At 38.8% G+C, this 22,885-nt stretch overlaps 2 protein-coding genes, 1 long non-coding RNA gene and 1 pseudogene across 3 annotated transcripts in view; 2 read left to right on the top strand and 2 right to left on the bottom strand.

Annotated features, from left to right (window-relative positions):
* The window catches only part of LOC122656067 (deoxynucleoside triphosphate triphosphohydrolase SAMHD1 homolog), a 13,858-nt gene extending 10,689 nt beyond the window's left edge, over positions 1 to 3,169 (bottom strand). Inside the window, exons 1-6 of the mRNA XM_043850500.1 lie at positions 3,016 to 3,169; positions 1,974 to 2,011; positions 1,834 to 1,856; positions 507 to 613; positions 365 to 416; positions 197 to 281 (exon numbers count right to left, since the gene is read on the bottom strand). Coding sequence (XP_043706435.1) covers positions 197 to 281; positions 365 to 416; positions 507 to 613; positions 1,834 to 1,856; positions 1,974 to 2,011; positions 3,016 to 3,147 — 437 coding nt within the window. The 5' untranslated portion in view covers positions 3,148 to 3,169. The remainder of the gene's footprint in view (positions 1 to 196; positions 282 to 364; positions 417 to 506; positions 614 to 1,833; positions 1,857 to 1,973; positions 2,012 to 3,015) is intronic.
* The window catches only part of LOC122656071, a 23,351-nt gene extending 466 nt beyond the window's left edge, over positions 1 to 22,885 (top strand). Inside the window, exons 2-3 of the long non-coding RNA XR_006332038.1 lie at positions 7,565 to 7,571; positions 22,754 to 22,885. This is a non-coding gene — a long non-coding RNA (uncharacterized LOC122656071). The remainder of the gene's footprint in view (positions 1 to 7,564; positions 7,572 to 22,753) is intronic.
* Positions 11,582 to 13,493, bottom strand: LOC122656066 (annotated as a pseudogene).
* LOC122656068 (photosystem I assembly factor PSA3, chloroplastic) lies at positions 14,940 to 21,758 on the top strand. Its single transcript, XM_043850501.1, has 3 exons — positions 14,940 to 15,428; positions 19,112 to 19,276; positions 21,299 to 21,758. The coding sequence occupies exons 1-3, from the start codon at positions 15,018 to 15,020 to the stop codon at positions 21,617 to 21,619; spliced, it is 897 nt and encodes a 298-aa protein (XP_043706436.1). The 5' UTR covers positions 14,940 to 15,017; the 3' UTR covers positions 21,620 to 21,758.

The following is a 22,885-nucleotide window of genomic DNA, read 5'->3' as shown; positions in this document are numbered from 1 at the left end:
ATAAAATGAACACAATGGCTCAGTATCGAGTCTTGATCATTATTACCCAAACAGCTAATACCAACAGCCGAAATCATGGTAACCAGGGTTAAAGAAATAGAAAAAAACCACTATTGCTTAACTATATAAATTTCATCATATTCATGTTCATTAGGGATGAAGAAAGAAGGATTTCTACTAAAGGGGAAAGAATCACCATTCAAAGCCCTCACGAACCCGAGGAAGAAATTCGCGCTCAAACATGTGGCTGAAAGGTCCATGTCCTATATCATGCAGCAATCCTAGAACAGAAATAACCAAAAACAACAAAATGGATCAGATGGCCCAAAAAACACCCAGTTCTGTTTTAAGCATAGTTAATTACCAGCAAGTTTTACAGTCTGCATGTCAAAATGATCAATACCAAGCTCGGAGCCCTAGAAAGACAGCACAAGTATCCAGCAAACATCAGTAACAATGTATAGCTTCTGAATTAATTAGTGATCAGATATAGAATCAGTTCGCACATGGAGAAATTTAAGTTTCTGAACTGCTTCACCAGCAAGGTGGTATACTCCTAGTGAATGTTCAAACCGAGAATGTACAGCTCCTGGATAAACCAAGTGTGTTATACCTGCAATATATGTAAAATTTCAACCAGTTTAAACCAACAAGAACTAAAATAAAAAAGAAATATGTCCATGAAAGGAGTACAAGAAAGAACAATGAATTGGGTACAAGGCTCAGGTTGCAGTGAGTTCCATCTCAAAGTGACTTCCTTTTACACACAGCCGAAAAAGGAAATATAAGATTTCAATTTGTTAGCATGTGTAGTTTTTAGTCACATTTGCAGTTTATATTAGATAGACACTAAATGCAAGTCATCAACCCAATTTACAGGTCAGTGGTATTGAATTCTTAAGTGAGATAATCTTTTAGCTGAGGTCATTCAAAACAATGAAATAAAGTAAAAGTAAACTTCTAGCTCAGCGAGCCTTTAACGTTCTTTTACTAGTCACAAGAAAAACCTACACACTCAAACATAAAAGCAAAGGCTAAAATGTCAAATGTAACGAGAATAAAGCAAGAAACCCTTCCCATTTGGTACTTCACCACATGCCCCACATACAACATAATGAATCATTTCACTGAAATTGTACCACACATACTTTGTCATTTGATACTATATCATGTTTCAGTAAAAGAATTAATCATATTGAGACAGAGTACCACTTAGCATGCCAGCAACACATACTTTGTTAATTGATATTGATATTAATCGTGTTTCAGTAAAAGCATTAATCATATTGAGACAGAGCACCACTTAGCGTGTCAGCAAGTGACCAAATATAGTGTCAGAAATTGTAAGATAGAAATGAAGAACAATGTCTGGAATGTGACAAAAAATTGAGTATAAGAGCTCTGAGCCTTCATTACTACCTATTTTTACAACAATTACTGTAATATTTTGTCCCTTATTCCTCTAGGAATAATTTTGTAATGTTTGATTGAGGAAAACAAAACAAATATCAATCCCCAGAGCAATGATACGAATTTTCAACAACATAGAAATAACAGGAAAATGACCATTCACTTGCAAAACAATATCTTCATAAATAATCAATACAGTTATAGTTTTTTCATATAAAAATAGTAATATAGTGTTCATGACCATCATAATGGCTGTTGTCAGCATCATGGTAAAAAAAAACAGGAATTCCTTTAGACCAGTTAACACGAATAGTGAAGAATAAAGAGGATTTAAACTTCTACCAAAAAAAAAAGTGATTTAAACTTACCATACTAACTATTATTACGAATAATGGATCAGAAAAAGAAGGAAATTAAACTAACCAAGTTGCGTCAGATCACGAAGCCTGCAAAATAGAAGAAATAATATAACATTAAGTGTTAGAAACTTGGGGAGGGAAGAAGAGTGGAGAAGAGTTGGGAAATACAGTTACTGCAAGGAAACATTTAAAGAAAACACTTGCCTCTGGAACTGCGGAGTGTCTATAAAGTCCAAGAAGAGCTGCAACAATTGAGAAAATAATAATCAAATTCCAATTGTGAGACTCTCTACCGATCCAAGAAAATGATGTATTCATGCAGGTGACTTTTTTTTTTCTGAGGGGGGAACTGGCACCATGGCCCTCTGTTCAGATACAATTCCCTCTCACAAATAATTTGTCACATCATAGAGATAAAGTATACATACAACCCTTGAAGAACATTGCAGGATAGAATCAACATCATAAATTCAATTAAAAGAGATACACGAAGAAGACAGTATTACCGAAATAGTAAGTGCACACTCATGGACCAGGTGGCGAAACGTCAAAAGATACAAACCAAAAACAGGAGATAACTGTTAAAAAATTATGCCTACGGCATAAAACGGCAGGAATTTTCATTGTCCGTTAATCAAGTGAAGGATTAAGTAGAAATCATACAGACTTGTCTAAGCTTCAAACAAAAAATTCGAAAAAACAATAAGAATGTTTCTCCAAAAATTTTATTTTGGAGCCAAAAATAAAAATGAAAAAACAATAGCCTATAGTACCGCAAGGCTCGCCACAAAAGCATTTACGCCGTGGATCGCTGGATTTCGAATCCTTAAAACTCGAAAACCAGTTTTTCTTGCTTGCTTAACTACTACTTTTCTACTTCCTTTCGGTTCTTAATTTCTGAAACTAGAACTCCATCCTTATTCACTAACATCTCCAACTTTTCAAACTGACTCTTCCTCCGCGATAAATATTTGCCATTCTTTCCAGATAAGAAAAAAAATGCGATTCTAACATTCTGAAATCAAGTGCAAATGCATAAAGATCCAAACGAAACGCTTCATTCCTCCCCTAATCCATGGTCATTCCACCGACTAAGAAATTGTAACCTTAGCAAACTACTGCAGATGTTGCCAAAGAACAAAAAAAAAAAAAAAAAAAAAACTCAAAATCGAAGAGAAGTAGTAATCCTGAAACAAGAACCGTAAAAATGAGCACTAAAACCCGAAGTTGGAAGCTAGACTCCTACCGGTTCAAGAAAGATGTAACCGTGTACGTTGTCTTGAACAGGCTTCGTAGTTCTTCGATCAAGCAAAGGTGGAGAGACAGAGTCAAAAAGGTTCGAGAGAAAGATGTCTTCTTCCCTTGACGAAGCTCCCATAGTTTCTTGTTCTCGCTCTGCGGATGAGACGCACAGAAACTGAGAGATAGGAATGAAATGAAAAATTAATATGGATATTAGAGTACTTATAGAGGTTGGACCCTTGGAGTGCGAATAGAAAAAGGCAGAACGTTCTCTGGAGTGGGGAAAAGTGGGGGAATGGGAAGTTATTGTTCGTAAGAACGTGGAAGAACGGACAATAGAAAAGAATTAGAAGAGACTCTCTATGGCACGACAAAAAGCGGGAATTTCTTTACATTGCTTACACGTTACACACTTCTTTTGGACAATTTCTTGGAGTACCACTAGGTTCGCTAGGGTCCACTAGGCAGCACCGCTGGCTAAGGTCGTAATTGTTTCAACTTATGTAGAAAGTGGCGCCCGGGTTACGAATTACGATTTACGATACCTATCTGGATCGGCTGTGTCGGTTTAGTTTGTCTCTGTTTTCATTAAAAAAAAATTTTTTTTTGTCTTTTTTACCCCTGTCCATATCAATCCACTGATATGGGATCGGTCAGGTATCCGCTTATACCGATATTATATCTCCATCGGCTGTATCGGTTTAGTTTGGCTCTATTTTCATTATTATTTTTTTTTCATTTTTACCCCTGTCCATATCAATCCACCAATAGGGGATCAGTTAGGGATCCACTGATACTGAAATGAATCGGCCAGTCTGATATCGATTCCTCCCCATCCCACACGGAGGAAGCCGCTTGCCCAACACTCCCTCCCCCTTATATAAGAAAAAAAATAATGTTTATAACACGTACAAATTCTTGTGCACACCCTCTCACATATCTTATACTATCTCTTTTTAATACAACCCACACCCCATAAAGCGATTCATTTTCTCATTCTCTTATTTGTGGGAACTTACATTTGACACCGGAGCGATCCCTCTTCCTTTAAGAAAATATAAGCCCAAAGTATAAAGGAGTGAGAAATTTCTCAACAAACTAAGGGAGAAAATATAGGGAAAATGGTGAGTACCAGCTCTGGTGCTAACTTGTTTATCTCTCTACCCTCTCCCATGGAAAAGGACCACCTTGTCCCTCCAATTGAGCACAAGTCCACTCCTTAAATGGAGTAGGCAATGTGTCCAACCCTCTCTCAAAAAATATAATATTGAAAAAAAACAAAAAAACATTACTTGGTTATGCTCTTCTATACCAAACATAGGGTTGGTAGAATGACCATCCTACCCATGTTTGATGCTTAGACGTTCGCTCCCATTGACCATGATCTAAGCCATGCAACCAAGCGACATTTTCTCTCCCATATAGAAATTTGTGAATGATATCATTGTCCATTGTCTACGTAAAAAACATGCAATATCCCAAAAAAAAAAAGAAGTCCAGACTCCAGACCCGACGAAAAAAAGTAAAAAGGTCGAAGTGAAGCACGTGTAAGTATTAACCAAAGATAAACAAAGCACGTGTAAGTGTGCAACTAACGAAAGAAAATATTAATAATTGACTATCTTTAATTCTTTATTGAGCCATACACTTTAACTGGTTTGAATTGTTCGATAACGATCTTTACCCAAAAAAAAAAAGAAGAATTGTTCGATAACGATTCACGTAGTGGAAATGCACTATTCATGTAGATATGAACTCCCATAAAAAAATCCACACACATCTAATATTCTTATACAATATTCCATATAGGAATATTCTAACCACTATTCCAATCTTAAATGTCCTATTGATTCCGATCTTGGTCCGAATTGGTACCAAAAAATCATAGAATCGGTTATTTTGGAATTATTCAGAATTGGGATCTCTCACGGTTGATTCTGATCTAAATCAATTAATTCTTTTATCGTGTCAATTCCCATTTTTTGAAACAATGTGTATTCTAATTTTCTTTCTCATAGATGGATATTAAATAAAATGGGATAATCTACTATACAAAATACTAGGGGTGTAAGTTTGGTCTTGTCAGCGTGAATCCGCCTTGAGCCCGAACAAAGCCTAGGCTGAGTCCGATCTGACCTTGTTTTTAATTATATTATATATATTATAAACTTTAAATGTCACCCATATCTTGTTATATAATATATTATATATAAAGATAATAAGTGATAATCTATTTTAGGGAGAAAGTTCTCTGTCCGGGAGTGTGGCCTATGCCAACACTCCCATGAGTCTATCTCTCTCCTCCCCATATGAAAAGACATCTCAACCCCCTTGTTTTGAGGAGGAGAGAGATAGATACATGGAAGTGTTGGCATAGGCCACACTCCCGGACAGAAAACTACTTCCCTATATTTTATTATAGTGTTATTTCATGTAAAATTGATAATTTTCTCCCGATCCAACCCAACTCAGTCCAGTCCATGCATCTCTACCTTCTCCCACTCCATGATCAGTACCAATCAGGGTCAGCACAACCCCACCCTGAGGGTAGGTCAGGATTGGACTGTGACCACAGCACTTAACCATATGGACAATACTAATTTGGCGTGTTACAATAATAGGGCAACTTTCTATCTTATCAATAAAATTGTGGACAGAAATGACTAGCATGCATGAGTGAAGCATGCTTTTTTAGGGTGACCTAATTTGGAGGCCACAGGTCACCTAAGATACAAAAAATTGCTTACATCATCATCCTCTGAACTCTTATACCAGTACCCTGATCCTCTACGGCCAGCCAGGCACGAGCGGTCAAATCGTCCTCACAGCCGAGACAGAAAACTACTTCCCTATATTTTATTATAGTGTTATTTCATGTAAAATTGATAATTTTCTCCCGATCCAACCCAACTCAGTCCAGTCCATGCATCTCTACCTTCTCCCACTCCATGATCAGTACCAATCAGGGTCAGCACAACCCCACCCTGAGGGTAGGTCAGGATTGGACTGTGACCACAGCACTTAACCATATGGACAATACTAATTTGGCGTGTTACAATAATAGGGCAACTTTCTATCTTATCAATAAAATTGTGGACAGAAATGACTAGCATGCATGAGTGAAGCATGCTTTTTTAGGGTGACCTAATTTGGAGGCCACAGGTCACCTAAGATACAAAAAATTGCTTACATCATCATCCTCTGAACTCTTATACCAGTACCCTGATCCTCTACGGCCAGCCAGGCAGCCGAGCGGTCAGCATCGTCCTCACAGCCGGACAGAAAACTACTTCCCTATATTTTATTATAGTGTTATTTCATGTAAAATTGATAATTTTCTCCCGATCCAACCCAACTCAGTCCAGTCCATGCATCTCTACCTTCTCCCACTCCATGATCAGTACCAATCAGGGTCAGCACAACCCCACCCTGAGGGTAGGTCAGGATTGGACTGTGACCACAGCACTTAACCATATGGACAATACTAATTTGGCGTGTTACAATAATAGGGCAACTTTCTATCTTATCAATAAAATTGTGGACAGAAATGACTAGCATGCATGAGTGAAGCATGCTTTTTTAGGGTGACCTAATTTGGAGGCCACAGGTCACCTAAGATACAAAAAATTGCTTACATCATCATCCTCTGAACTCTTATACCAGTACCCTGATCCTCTACGGCCAGCCGGCAGCCGAGCGGTAGATCGTCCTCACAGCCAGGACAGAAAACTACTTCCTATATTTTATTATAGTGTTATTTCATGTAAAATTGATAATTTTCTCCCGATCCAACCCAACTCAGTCCAGTCCATGCATCTCTACCTTCTCCCACTCCATGATCAGTACCAATCAGGGTCAGCACAACCCCACCCTGAGGGTAGGTCAGGATTGGACTGTGACCACAGCACTTAACCATATGGACAATACTAATTTGGCGTGTTACAATAATAGGGCAACTTTCTATCTTATCAATAAAATTGTGGACAGAAATGACTAGCATGCATGAGTGAAGCATGCTTTTTTAGGGTGACCTAATTTGGAGGCCACAGGTCACCTAAGATACAAAAAATTGCTTACATCATCATCCTCTGAACTCTTATACCAGTACCCTGATCCTCTATGGCCAGCCGGGCAGCCGAGCGGTCAGCATCGTCCTCACAGAGGCAAGGGTGAAATGATTGCCCTACCCATAGCATCTTGCCTCAAGTGGGATTTACGCCTTGCCTATGTGAGGCCGCCAACCACTTGACTACCTAGTTGTAGAGGATTCAAATTGCTTACACCAATCTTTTTTTTTTTTTTTTGAGGATTCTATTGGTTTTGATATTAAATAATTATAAATAAAGAAAACTATTACAACTTTTTGGCATAGAGTAGTTTTTCTTTTTATTCTTATAAGAGAAATAAAAGTTAAATTAATACAAAGATAAAATATCAATTACAGACCTGAAGCAGACATCCCCTTAAGTAAGATGCTGGCTTTAACAGCTAGCAAGTTAAACAAGTCAACTACCCCATTATCCCCCAAATATTACAAAATGTGATTGTTTGAGTGAAAATGTTTAACTCTTCCAAAATGTAAATGGAGTTCATGAAGTCGTTTTTGTTACATCCAATGATATATGCTATACTATTAGCTAACTTATCAATTTCATGTAAGAGAGTCTGACCTCATTCTACTCTTTGACTTCATTAACTCTATATATTTAAGTTTTGGTTTGCAATACTTTCCAACATTTAAAATTTTACACTTAAATTTTTTATAAAATGAAAAATTTCAAGTTCTAGATAAAATTTTACATCGAAATGGAAAAAATGACTACCTCAACCCTGAATGGCAGAGACCATTGACCTATATCAAGTTCAAGATATCTCATGTTGCCCACGCAAGTACACCGTACATTGCCCACCACGACTACCACCTTCCACGAAACAACTTGCTCTTTAAACCACACTACTGTACATGTTATACATTGCTTTATGAACTTTTCTAATGCTCTTCGGTTAGATAAACATGACCGCAACTGAAGTGCACCTTAACTATTTGGACCACCCAAATTTAGTGTATTACAATAATAGGGACTACTTTCTATCATTTCAATAAAAAAGTGTGGGTAGAAAATGACTACCATGACTGAAGTTTTCTTTTGTAAGGTGACATGATTTAGAGGCCACCTAAGATTCCAAAGCTGGCTCCTTATGTCACCATCCTCTAACTTACTATATCGTGTCGGAGATTTTTTTTTTCTCCTCTTCTTTGGCTCTATTAGCTTTGATAAAAAAAATATAATAAAATAGATTTAAAATATCGGAAGAATGTCCTCTCTACTGCAACGCAGTTTGTGCCCAGACACATGAAAAGCCTGTGCAGGGAGATAGATTTAAAATATCGAGAGAATGTTCTTTCTACCGCAGCGCAAGTTGTGCCCAAACACATGGGCAGCTTGTGCAAGGGCAAGGTGATCATTGCGCCCACCCCCATGTGCCTAGGCAGAACTTGTGCTGCAGCACAAAGAATAGTACCCCTAAAATATATACATGTGGAGTGTTCTCTCTCTCTATGTATATATCATATTTTTCTACCGTAAGATTTATTGAAAAACTAAAAATTTTTTGCCCTCATTTCATCAAACCCATGTTCTATAGACCCTGCTAGTTTCGGGCGAAGATTTAACTAAATTGTCGGAAACTATTGCAGTGGTCTTTGCATCTTTGGATAGTAAATCTAAAACTCTTTTCTAGCAGTTTGTGAATTGTCAAAATCTGATGGTCGAATCACTGAAATCAGTTCTATATATACGGCCTTTAGGCATAAAATAGAAAGATTCGTTGCAGAACTTTCTCTATCCTACAGTTTGGCCTCATTCTACTCCTTGGCTTCACGAGTTCTTTGCATCCCAGAACTTTATCACTTGTGATCCATCGCCTGTCCGCCTCTCATCCCGTCTGCCCTTGGCCTCGTTGCATCTGCCATCATACCGTTGCATGCTGCTCCAGCTCTTGGTGTTGCGTGCTGTTACTCATTCTGGGCTGGCAGCTGCCATGCGCAAGCCCATGAAGAACCATGGCGAGGAAATCACTTGCACATTAGTGATCTTTAATCGATTTTCAAACATGCGTACGTACACTTGTTCTGGAAGTAAAAAAAGGAAGACAACAGAAACATGTTAGAAGAATACAGAATACCAAATGCTTATCCTAAAGCCCATCTTATCTTAGTAACCCACACAAAGGTTTAAACCATTACCTACAATTTGGCGGATGTATAAGTTAAACCTAGGGTACCTAATATTTAGAGAAAGTACACTTTGAGCTACCTAACATTTGATATATTATGTTTAGGGTACCAGTATGCGAACACAAGTCACAAATCTTGATTAACCAAAATACCCCTATCAAATCATACAAATTTTATGATATAAATAATGTAAACTAAATATATATCTCCGTACTTCAATATAATTTCTAGTTAAGCATACCTTTGCATGTAATACACCAGTATCAAAGCCATATCTCCCATGAGACTTGTTTAGCACTGAATTTGATGCATTGACCTGCTACATCATCCTTATGTTTCTCCTGGGCTTTTAAACAACAACGAGATCACCTCGGACAAGCTTCCCAGCCCCTACTCCCAGTTCAAATTCTGCATTTCCTCTGTGAGTTCACATGCGGATAAAACTGGAGTAGTTGATTCTTTCAAGATCAAAAAAGACTAAACCTGGCCAAAAAGAATACAAGACAAAATGGGGGACAGGAGGGGTTGGGTCCTGTTGTGTAGCTATCCCCTTAATAGCAGTTGAGATTATGATTGAACAAGAAGCACAGCATCTTGATAACATTGTTCCATTCATCATTGTCTAGCCAGGTATTGAGAAAAGTAAAGATTTCTACCATTGCTAAGTGAAAGACTTGCCACTAAAATCCTCACCCAGTTGCGTGCAAGTTTCTTGAGTATATCTGACCATAACAGAGAGAGGAAGAGAGAGAGAGAGAGGTTCAATGACCAGTGTTTGAATATATCTAATTTCAGAAAAGACAACACTGGAGAAATTTCAGATAAGAGGGGGTGGCGGCCGGAAGGGGGGGGGGGGGGGGAGAGGGCCTGAAATTGGTTAAGATATGATACACATTCATCAAGTTATTTGAAATATCTATAATGATAATAGTAAAACTGAGAAAAACAAAAACTCACAGAGATGTTACAATAGTTTAAGTCGAGAAGAGTGTATCTTTTCAAGAATATTTCTCGTCTCTTTTCTGTCCTAGAATGAGCAGGATGAGTTAATTGACTGATAGAGGCCATAGTGCATCACTGAAAATTGGCTAATCCCTGCAAGTGAGGAGAAAATCAGCAATTGGCCATTAAGTCACTACCTAATGGAATCTGACATTCTCTAGCAAAGAAGTTCCTTGATAATGGACAAGATTAAAATTTTTCAAAAATAAATAGATAAATAGAAATAGTTTATCCTCGGTCTGGCTTTGAGAGTTTCAGAATATGTACATCAATTTGATTCTGGTATTTGATCGGGATGACAATCCTCAGGAGTAAGGCACAATCAGTGGTGGTCATACATCTATGACAAGTGAAAGAACCATCATTGGTCTAGTCAGCTGAAGTTTCCATTTCACAACTCAGCCAGGCCAATTAAATTTTTTATACAAAAATCAGCCTGAGATGGCTAAAAGTGATTGCTGAAAAGGCTGATGTGGAGGCCATACCTTCAGTAGTCAAGTAAAAGAGAAACCAAATCTCATCCACTACTTATCTAAGTAAACTTAACTAGCAATGACAACACCTGTAGTCAAAGAACATGAGAAGATCAACATGCATCATGATTAATGATTATAAAGTACCAAAACAACTTCACAACAACAACATAGCCTTATCCCCCAACTAAATGTACCAAAATAACTTCATGCTAATAAAATTCAAACAGTTTTTGTCTTCAAGAGACACTTGTCTCAGCATCAAACAGTCAACCATCTAGGCGCTCCTTAAGAGATCCATCCATGTTTATATCATCCTCCCATCGGATGACTAGATAAACAGCAAAGAAATAATACAAAAATATTTCTCCATATGAAACTAGTTTCAACCAATTATGTCATAATACTCATTATATTCACTATGACTTTGTAAATCTCCACACCCCAGAGTTTTTCCCTTACAGGTCACAAGACAAGAGAAGGAAGCGTAGTGTCACACAGGAAGCTGACATAAGAACCTTTCACCAGGCTTTTTGAACATGATTGTAGTCAGAATCCATGTGATGACCAGTAGTTTTTTTCCCTTTAGAAATAATTGACTGATTTGGAAAAAGTTTAGTCAAGAGTTTCTAAGTGCCAGTATTCAGAACTAAGGGAGCTAAATTAGTTTGCAAAAGTTGGAATTAGCTAGTTAAAGCACTCTTGTTTCATTTAAACAGTCAGTACAATTCAACAATACCTAACACAGAGGCTCACCAGCTCGAGTCAGTATGAGTATCATTAAAGAACCACCAATCAAATTGATTTGCACACACACAGAGGAAGAAGTTTTGGCTTGCATCTAAAGAATAGGATTATTACCAGTATTTAATCATGCCATCCCAGCCACAGGTTGCCACTTTGCTTTGTTCCAGTGGATGCCACTCACAACCAATGCATACACCTTCGTGACACTTTAGTGTTCTGAAGACTTTGCAACTTTTCCAGTCCCAAAACCAGCATTTTCCCTCACCATCCCCGGACATGACAAAACATCCATCTGGCAAGAAATTGACCTGGCAAGCATAACCAGCCACTATGTGCCCTGCAAATCTCTTTTTCTTGTTGAGTTGAAACCTCTCCCTTGTGCTGTAAATAAGAATCTGATTGTCCAAACTCTGAGCTGCAAGCCAATTTGAATTGGGGTGAAGGGAAATTGATGGCATTGAGTGCATATGAGGCTCGCTGATGTATTTTATTACAACAGGAATTCCAAATTCCCACACACGAAGGGATTTGTCATCACTTGATGTGACGAACCTCCTGTTATTGTCCACAAATGTAATGGTATTTACGGCACCCAAATGTTGATCATACTCTTGGGTGATCTGTCCAGTGTTCATATCCCACTGAACAATCTTCTTATCACTCATTCCAGCCAGCAGGATGTTCTGCTTGTCATCATCTGGGTTGAGCTTCACAACATAGGGGATCTATCCAGTAGAAAATGTAGAAATTACCTTCCCAGTCTCTGTATCCCAAAATTTGATGTTTTCATCATAACCAGCACTCAAAAATTTTGTCCCATCATTTGAAAAGGAGATGTCACGAACAGCCTTTGAATGGCCCATGTATGTCCGCATACACTTTCCTGAGTTGAAAACATCCCAAATCTTGACTTTGGTGTCCATTCCTGCGGATAGGAGCAGATGTCCATGTTTTGGAAAGAACCGAATGGCTGATACACCTTTTGTGTGCCCGCTCCATGTGTGGACCCACCGCTTTGGAATGTAACAATGGTCATTTGTCGCCTTAGCATCTTTTGGGGGAGCAATCCACGACCTACCCTGGTAGTCCTGTTCCTCCTTCCCATGGAAAGTACTCTTATCTGTTTTGTGTTCAGTCTTATCACCTCCTCCACCCCTCTCCTTCTCAGCCTTCTTCTCTGCGTGCTCCTCTGCATTCTTCTTCTGCTCTTCCGTCAATTCTGTCTGCAATCCTTCCTTCTTCCCAGCCCATGGGCTCTTCCGGTTCTTCTTTAGCCACTCTTCTGATGCAGGATTGTCGATCTCGGACATATCAACATCACCACCTGAATTATCAAGCTCCTCATTCTCCAATTCTTTCTTTCTCTCAAGCTTTCTCTTCTTCTGCTCATGCTCTGGAATATTATAAACAGAAACACCGTTGTTTTTCTGCAAAGCCTCCAAATCACCAACATAATTGTTCCCTTCTGACGCCGCAGGGTCAGCAGCATATCCATACTTGTAAAATGTATTACACTGTTCATCAAAGATGAAGGGTTCTATTGATGTGTTCTCCACAAATCCTAACTTGTGATTCCTCATGCCTTGGGCAATACCATCCTTTGCATAGGGATGAGCAGGGCCATATATTGAAGCCCAGAGCTGGTCATATGTAGGGTTGAAAGCTACAACATGCTGAGCTGGATCAATTGGTTTGTGGAGGGTTCAATTTTTGTTGGCGACTGTGAGGGCGAGTATGGTGTCATCAACCTTTGGAGCTGAGGTTTTTGAAGGTAAAGAAATTCGAGGAGGAGATGAGTCTGGTGACGAAGGAGCAGATGAGGTTGACGTAAGGTTTTGTACTTCCTCATCATCGCTTTTCCCTGCATAGCTCTGGAGCAAATCCATATCTGCTTCACCAAGTTCACCAGGTGTTAGAGGCTATGCATGCAGGAAAAGGGCATGATCTCATATACATTATACCTGGAAAAGAAAGAATAAAATATCAGCTCTTACAGGCTACTTGCATACTTTGCTTGGCCCAACAGATTATTTTGAAAATGAAATAGAAGCCGGAGCAGGATCAGAGATGAAGTACTTCTAGAGTCTCAAGCATTGGTAAATACTCTCGATATATAAAGAGATCTTGCAGTCGAGTCTTAGCAATACATAATTTTAATCTATTGTTCTTAAATTTTATGTAAAATATCAATAATCCACAACTGACCATCTGTTGAAACGTCTAAACAATCCAATCAATCAAACCAGATGATCCATTGACCAGTAAACTGCTCTTGGACCTTTGCTAGTATTGAATGAGAAAAATGCAGGCCAGCTGGGAGGGACATTAAAAACAGATTACAGAACCATAGCATGCCAATAGGGAATGAAGCAACATTATCTTAACTTAGGGCCAAAAAGAAAAAATCTCGATGCGATTACCAGAAAATGGCATTCCAAAACAAAAAACCATGTTTCACAAAGATCTCATCCATTATCTTCACTACCCAATGATACCATAAAAAACTTCACACATGCCGAATCCAAATCAAAGTATGCATCCTGGAGACAGAGGTTAAAAACACAAACACCCTTGGCTCACAAGAAGCAAGCAATATTACACCTGTAGACCAAATTCAAGCAAGTACCATTGATTCCAGCATAACTGCTTTCTCGCGTCAAAACTCAAATACTTGCCGTTGAGTCTGGAAAAGAAATTTGGCTCGTTAGGAAGCCATGTATGCTTACTAAGAAACAGATAGTCGATCAAAAGGAACTAATTTCTAATAAATCAAAAATCAAACACTTGCTGACGTGGTTTCAACGAGAAACCCAGCCCGTTAGGAGCCCACGGTTGCTTAATCAAGAAGAAACTAGTAAACAAGGTCAGTAACTTCATTAGTAAAACCTAATAATCTCAAGAATGTCATTACGCCCAAACATCACAAGCTCACCATTAAGAAAACAGAACAATTGGTAAATATCCCTTCCTTATGTTGTCCAATCGTTAAAAACCCTAATCCTGGGTTATATCTGAAGCCTTGTATGTGTCAATTAAAAGAGAAAGTATTTTAATTATATAGAGATTTGGTCAAAGAAAAGACGAAGCCATTATCAGAAGCTATATCCTTTTTGATAGCAGACAAACACAAACGAAACTAACCTGCTAACCCTATTTCGAAGATGAAGCGGAAAGATTCAAAAACTTCTGCTCGTGCTGTAGATACCACCGAAGCAAGTTCTTCGTCTTCTTACAGAGACTCGTATTAGTTCCCTGCTCGCAAGATCTCGGAGGGTGAAGAAATTTCTAGTGCGCGGCAACTTTATAATAAATTGACACGTGTTGATTTGAATAGATGAGGACCCACTATCATTGATCTAATCCAACGGTCATGATATTTTCACCTTGAAATATACCAAAAAATCCGTCGATGCCTTTCTTCTTCTCTTTATTGGCTAAGAGTAGAGGAAATGGATTATGGACTCACCTTCTTCCCTCAAAGGAGAGGCCAGAGTTTAACGGAACAGATGAAATCCAAACTCCCAGTGGTTCTCGGCTCTTGCAGCCATGGTCGTTGTGACAGTTAATCCTTCTTCTTCATCTTTCCTTAGTAACCTTCACACCCAAATCTATTCTAACCTGCGACACCTATCAAGCATCGCTTCCAACTCCTCACTTGTCCCTCTGCTACATCTCCATCACATCTCTAGAAGCTCTTCCAAGTCTAGCAGAGCAGCAAGTGGTAATGGGGTCTTGGTTGTTAAGGCTTACATGGAGGATACGAACTCAATGGCTAGCTTCGCTGGTAAAGTCATCGGTTCTCTCCCTCTGATTGGCCTCGTTGCCAGAATTTTTAACGATGAAGGAGGGGTCGGAGATGACATTGTCGATTTTGCGGAGTTCCGGAGGCGGGTCGGGAAGAAGTGTACTGTAATGGATTCCAGAGCTTTTTACGAGTTCCAAGACAGGCGAGGCCGGGTAAGAAGATTTTCATTCTGTTTTGTTTTTCTCTTATGTTTCTTTGATCTCTACTAGTATAACATTCGAGCTCCTAGCCCTTAAATGAAAGTAGACATGGGATCACTGAGCTTCCGGAACGTAAGTGTACTCTTTCTTTCGGAAATTTTGGCCGATTACATGGAGCAGTCCACTTTTCTCCTGCAAATATTTAATAGGAGCCCTGAGCTGTATAAGTCTTATCTTCCAACATAATCTGTTGTAACACCATGGACATCAGCTGTTCTTACAGCTCTTTCAGACTCTCCAAACTCTTAATTTCTGGCTTTCAGTAAGTATTAATCCTCTTGGGTATTAATTTCTACCACTCTTTGTTTTAAACTGGTTGAGGCAACATGAAGTTTTTTTTTTTTTTTTTTGGATGGATAAAAATATATTCAATGATATCAAATAGATACAAAGAGACTACCAGAAAAGGGAGAGCAAAAAGAAAAAGCAAAAAAACATACAATTAACAAACACTCTCAAAGAATAATCCTCTCCTTAGAGAAATGGGTAGGAAGATCCCAAGAGTGAACAATATGCCTATTCCTAGGGGTATCCTAGCAAGATCCAGCACGGAGAACAAGCTTGGCCTGAACTTCAAAGTAGATAAGAGTTTCATATCGCCTTCGGCGTGGAACCCCAACAAAGAGAAGCTTTAACGGGAAAATATGTTGTGGCTCAGTGGACAAGCTTGCTTTTAGTGCAGCTATCTATCACATCTCCATTCCTCCTAAAAGGGGAGAATCCTTCTCATAATGGGTGAGCATTTCTGGAGCAGACCTTTCCAAATAGAGGAGGAGAAAGAACATGTCAAGAACAAATGACACACATCCTCCAAAGCGTTCCTACACAAATAACAATTGGATGAGGAGATCCCGAAGAAAAAATTGCACTGGGAGAGATTGCGTTAAGGCCCTCCAAGCAATGAACTATAACATGAAATATGACCATTAAACCAGAAAACCTCATACCGAGGGACTTTGAGCGCTCAAGGTCTTACTAGAGGCCAAACAGAGTTAGAAGTAAACATGTCAGATCCTGATTCAGATCAGACCACCAGATCTCCACTTCTCCTTGGTCTCTTGGCGATATCCAACAAGGCTTCCCAAGCCTCAATTAGACTAGTGGAGGCAAGCCCCGAACTCTAAACCCATGACAAATAAAAGCTGAAACCTTGGCTATTCTATCTGAACCCGAGTCAAACCTTATTTTGTACCCATAGACATTAGTAGCGGGAGCCTCATGCACTGGGTAACTCTTTTTTTAGACATTAATCAAAACTCCGTGGGGTGTCAATTATCCAACCAAAGAAGAGACTTCAAGCCACCATCAATCTTGGATCTGATCATATCCATCACTAGGTGTCTATACTTCAACCTGGGAGTTGTCTAACAGAGAACCCTGAGATGCGCCTCAGGAACGGAATAGATTTGTTGCTATTGATCCTTAAGCCAGACATAGAAGCAAAGGAATTTGAAACCTCCAACATAGCTTCCTAGGAGGAAGGATTAGCCTTAGTGAAGACCATGAGGTCATTTGTAAAGGCTAAATAAAAAGGCTGGAGAAAATAAGACAATACGCTTTTGCTCCACACTTGATTAAATACTCCTGGAGAGAACCTCCATAACTAAAGTGAAAATATAGGGGGACATAGGGTATCCCTGCCTAATCCAACCCTACTGCCAAAACAACCAACCGGGCTCCCATTGAGAAGAATAGAGATATGAGCAGAACAAACACAGTGAATGACCAAATTCACAAACACAGGGGGTAACACATCTTAGTCATGATATCCTTGATAAACTCCCATCTCAGCGAGTCAAAGGCTTTAAGAATGTCCAGTTGGAGGGTAAGACTTCCTATTAAAACCCTCACTAGCTCATGACAGAGAAGGATGTTGTCAATAATGATTCTTCCCGCAATAAATGCAGACTGATTTTCACTGACCAACCCACCACTACCCCTTAAGCCTGTTAGCTGGGAGCTTAGCAACAAACTTGTACAGGAGGTTACACAAGGCTATAGGTCTGAACTCTGTGAGAGAGTCGGCTCCCTCAACTTTTGGAATTAAGAATAGAAAGTTTTGATTTACCTCCTTTATTTGATCTGGATTGGAGATAAAGCTCCTCACAGCACGAACCAAATCATCTTTCACTATGTCCCAAGCTGAATGAAGAACCCCATGCTAAAAACATCCAGGCTAGGAGCCTTATGAACCTTGTTGGACTTGATAGCAGAAAAAATCTCTTCTTAGAGGCTTCTAGCAAAGCCCGGTGCTCATCAGATAAGAATTTGTCAAGCAAACCATCAGGAATCTGCTCTCTAACAGGAAGATAGTCAAGTCTAAAGATCCCCATACAGCAATCCATCGCTTCCTTCTTAATATCCTCCACCTTGGTTAGAATGTTCCTTACCCTTGTGGTCAACTTGGAGATAGAGCTTCCATTGAAACGAGCTTTCATGGATCTGTGGAAATAGCCAGTTTGGATTACCCAATCTTAAGCCAGCTAATCCTGGCCTTCTGTCTGTATAAGCTCTTTTCTTGGGCCAGAAGATTGCATAGCTTGTTGGAAAGCACCTTCTCCTCATTGGCCAAAGATTCTTATGAACATCTGCTAGCTCCTCTTTGCAAAGCATAAACTGAATTGATAACATTCCCAAAGGAAGAGAATTCCAGGTTTTCAGGGCCTTCTTAACTTCTCTTAACTTCAGGGCAAAGGAAATTAGAGGCGGAGGCTCCTTATTCCTCGGCTTCATCCAAGCTTCTTGGACGATTCTGAGATAGTCTTCATAACCACTTGTCAAATAACTTGAAGGGTTTGGGACCAAAGGACGCATATGGCTGATTCTAGAGAACAATTGGGCTGTGATCAAAGACTCCAGGGTGATGAAAGACAGCCTCAGAGGAGCTAAAGAAAGACAACCAATGATCATTGACCAACACCCTATCCCATTTGTAAGCAAATTCTGTTGGCACTGCATCACCTATTGTTCCAAGTGAACTTCATTCGTGACCATTTCAAAATGGTTGTCCCAATATCATCCAAGCAAGCATTAAACTCCCCCCACTGAATTCCCATCAATAGGGTCGCCCCCTACTTTTTCATCAGCAAACCGAATGACATTGAAATCCTTAGCCAACCCCCTAGGGGAATTTCTCAACATGATGTTTCAACTTTCACCAATGCTGTTATTTGGTTTCTTCTTACTTTTATAGTTTGGACTGGGAATAAGTTCATACAACAGAGGAACATAAGGAATACAAGAGAAACATGAGAAACAAAAGCAGAAAAAGCCAAGACAGAGCCAAAGTATAGATTAAGGGAATTAAAATCTCAAATCTGGGCACCGCTACAGTCTTCTCAATCACTGAAAGAGATGCCCTGAGCTGAAAGGAAGGGAAAACATAAAGTAGGTATATGGGGTTTGTACAAGGACCCAGACTCTTTTAGCCTGTCAGTAGCTTCAATTTGGCCAGAACTTTCTTCACCACCAAACTACATGAAAGTTAGCTTGCTTATAACTTTCTTGCAATTTTCATTGCTTTCTTACAATTTCCTTGTGATTCTCTGAGCTAACCAAACAGCCAAGGAAAGTGGTATCGTTGTTTTGCTTTTCTTTTGGTGGGCTTAATTGACTTTCTGCTTTTTTCTTGGTAGGCAGGAGATCCTTTGTATGTTCTGCTCTGCTGTTGGTTGGCTGCAGTTGGTGCTGGTCTACTAAAGTCAGAGGAAATTTTGGAGGGTGTTGCACGGCTTCGCATTTCTAATGATATTGAATTTGAAGAGGAGAACTTCATTTCCATCATGAATGCAGCAAGAGAGGTTGGTTGCTCTTTTGGAATTCATGTGTTGTGATAGGTTTTGTTCAAAGAATCTCCAGATTCTGGCAGTTGCACTTTCACTTCATATACAAGATTATAAGCTAATATATTAGTTTTGGTGTGCACCCCACTAGAAGCATGAGAAGCTAATCTATTTGACTTCTTTCTATCAATTATATAACATAGGAACCAAAAAATTTAACTTCAAATGGTTTCTGTTTAGAGATCATGTTACAGTTTAAGGTGAAAGAGAATTGGAAAGATTTGAGTCTAATATGAAGGAATAGTTGTGTCCCATACTCTTAATTCTGGACTTTGTAAATGCAGCAGCATAGTTATCAAGGCGATGCATAGGCGTCCAGCCTCCTTGGGAGCCTTGGACGCCTTGGTCTGCCTTGTTGTTGTTGCCTTGCTTTTAGACTCTCTCCAACGCCTTGGTCGCCTTTCCTCCTTGATAACTATGTGCAGCAGTCAGGTCACTTGGTCTTGGAGCATCAAAACCTATCAATGATTTTGTAGTCCACATCATTCAGATTTAACTTTTACATTCCATTTATTTGCTTCTTAATGACTGCAATCATGTGATGATGGCTTGAGGGCATGAAGGGTTTCCTTGGCTTATAGCTCTAAGGCATGGAGAGTAAGCCTCGTTATCAAGCTTATTAATACATATAAATAAGGGACCGTCTATATGACAGCTCTGTAGGTGTATTTAGAATTTGACGCCTTTTTTAATTGCCCCTTTCTTATTCCTAAAAGTTCTCAATTAGGAGTACAAAAGGATTTTCAAAAATAATTTGGAAGTGACTTATTTTGTCATTATCATGCACATTTTTTTGAGTACACATGTGAAATGAAAGTATTTAACCTCATTGGAATATATATATTATACTAGAAGGGTAAAAAAGTAGGGTTACAAATTATTTGACACCTTAAGGGGTGTCAATAAGAAAATCCCTTAATATACCTAAAACATAGGACATTTAAGTAAGCTAAAAATATCAAGGATGAAGAGGAAATACATAGCAATTATAAAGATATATAATTCACAACAACAGTAACGAGTTAAAAGTTTAGTAGTTTATCTTTTATAAGCTAATATTGTGACAAGGATATTATTTTGTTCATGTGAAGAATATTGCCCCCAGAATTTTATGGCATATGCCTCACACATGAAGTGTTAGGATTACACCTCATGGTATTGCTTAGCTATTACTGTGTTCTGCTGCACAACAGCATTAAGCCTCAAGATGTTTCCCCAGTAGAGCTTTCCTTACCACTTCTACACAGTCATTTTTGGTGTTCCCCTTCTCATTATAAAACCTTCTACTTGCACTACATCACTGCTGACTGGACAGTTGTTGGTTTTTGTTGTACAAAGCTGACTCCTCTTAATCGATCTTACTTCACGTTGTCACCCATCCTGCTACTCACAAGCTGCCTCTAATGTATATTAGAGGCGGAGAAATTGTAGCAATTGATGATGAAACGAGAACAGGGGGCAATTCGACATCCTCATCTGAGTCTTGCCAATTCTCCTACTCGACATCCTCATCTGAGTTCCAATGTGCCAAACCATATTAGGCAGTGAAGAAATTGTAGCAATTGATGATGAAACGAGTTGTTCCATGGTGTGTATAAAGATTACAAGAGATTGCAGATAAAGCTAAAAAACTCAAAGAAGGTAAGTCAACCTAACATACTAGAACCGTACAAGCCTAAGATGGAAAGATAGAGCGATATTATGTGTCCCTGTAACACAGTAATAGGGTAGGAGAATGGTAAAAAGATAATAACTCTATTACAATATAAGCAAAATAATTAATGCATTTGCATGATGGATAGATACAAGATCATATGACTTGTTTGACTTTCTTGAGACTCACAGCAGCATTCTGATTCCATAATCGGATGGCACTAAATTATTTTGTCTTCAACCTACCTTTCCGACATGCCTGAATTTTTTGATCATGTTAGGAACTGTTTTAAGAACAATGCTTGACAAAGGGATGTCTAAATGCAGAGGCGAGCAAAGCTGAAGGTTGCTACTCCAGCAATTCCAATGGAGGTTCGAGCTGAGAAAGCCCTTGATGCTATCTACGTTTGTTGTTTTGGAAAGGACCCCATAGAAGAAGAAGACGAGAGATTGGTCTCTATCATTCTTAATGCAGTTTTTCCCTCAGTTGGGCAATCTGAGATAGCTAGGATTGTTGGATCCAAGGCAAAGAAGATTGCTGAAGGTAGTGAAGATGAAAGTTTCCCTGAGCCCAAGTCTTTATCAGAAGAAGCAGTTAGATTACAGATGAAGGACCTTGAGTTCCTAAAACAGAACAGTGAAACCTAAGAGGTAAATGTTGCTGCCCTGTCGTTGTAACACTTTTGATTATGAAGCTTGGGAAAATCTGGAGATCTTGTTCCATTTATATCTTTTTGTACCTCATCATAGAAACACCTAAAGATAATAAAGCTCTGATTGACCAAAATCATCTGCTTGTGACACAAGTAATTGGTGGAAAATGCTGCCAAAATATGGGTCAGACTCATGTATTATCAATACAGAAAAATAATGGTTTATCTACCAAAAGCAGCTTCTAATTAGTGTTGAATATCAAACCTACTAACATTTTTTGCGGATTAAAGAATTTGGAGTTGTAGTAATGTTATTTTGCATTATCTGCAAAAGCTAAGATATGTATAATTTTTTACATGCAAGAGGCTGAGATATTTAATATAAACTAGTTGTTTGTCAATGGAAAGTCCATGTTCTCTGCTCCACAGAATGTGGACAATCTGTCTGAGACAAACTTCTGTGGGTGGTCTCAGTTCCTCTATACTCAGATGATGAGTTTCAGTCCAAGAGCACTAATTGACAAAAAAAATATAAACTCTACTTGATGTAGTTTAATATAAACTAGTTATTTTCACTCTCATTGACAAAAAAAAAAAAATTAAATTCATGTCAGTTGATAGTACAGTTGATGTGGCTACAAATTTTAATTGACAAAAAAAATATACATGTTGGAACTGAATATATTATCTCTTGTGGGAAAGCTGGAATCTATGGAAGTTACAAGCACATATGGGAGGACTATTTAGGTGTAAGTTAGATATTTTCATGTAGGTTTCATTAAGACAATATTAAGTGACACAGGAAAAAAATGGTTGGCAATGCAAGTGCAGATCTTCAAGAGCACAAAAGTCAGGGATCACCTCTACTTGTTTATTTAAGAAAAAAGGGCTGTCAAATTTTTTCTTTCTTTTCTTAATTATCAGAGGTCAAAACAGCCTGCATATGCCATTCCCCTTTCTCACAATTACAACAGCAGTGAGAACCACTGTAAGTGTTGCAAGCGAAGTTTTCGCCCTCTACTCACTTAAATAGTTAAATGTCCTGTTTTTAGAGAGCTATCCTAGAACACAGAGCAGAGTTCCATGAGGCATTATCTCTTATTAATTGGAATTCAATCATTACATCAAGTCAAGGATTTTTCATCTTGATTCTTAACTTCCTGGCTATTTGTGCTGCTCTAGGGTGAACTGGCCTCTTACTGCTATCACACTGCTCAACCTTCACCCAGTTTATAACCTTGAGCATGAGAGATTGTGAGAC

This window comes from Telopea speciosissima, chromosome 3, assembly GCF_018873765.1.
Source record: "Telopea speciosissima isolate NSW1024214 ecotype Mountain lineage chromosome 3, Tspe_v1, whole genome shotgun sequence".
Taxonomy (NCBI): domain Eukaryota; kingdom Viridiplantae; phylum Streptophyta; class Magnoliopsida; order Proteales; family Proteaceae; genus Telopea; species Telopea speciosissima.
This window is presented reverse-complemented; position numbering and strand designations above follow the sequence as displayed.

What these genes read in the sequence shown, in the direction of transcription:
- LOC122656068 (XM_043850501.1), top strand. Translation starts at nt 15,018, where the DNA reads ATGGTCGTTGTGACAGTTAATCCTTCTTCTTCATCTTTCCTTAGTAAC. An exon ending in TCCAAGACAGGCGAGGCCGG is followed by an intron (nt 15,429 to 19,111) that starts GTAAGAAGATTT and finishes TTTTCTTGGTAG; the next exon opens with GCAGGAGATCCTTTGTATGT. An exon ending in TCATGAATGCAGCAAGAGAG is followed by an intron (nt 19,277 to 21,298) that starts GTTGGTTGCTCT and finishes GTCTAAATGCAG; the next exon opens with AGGCGAGCAAAGCTGAAGGT.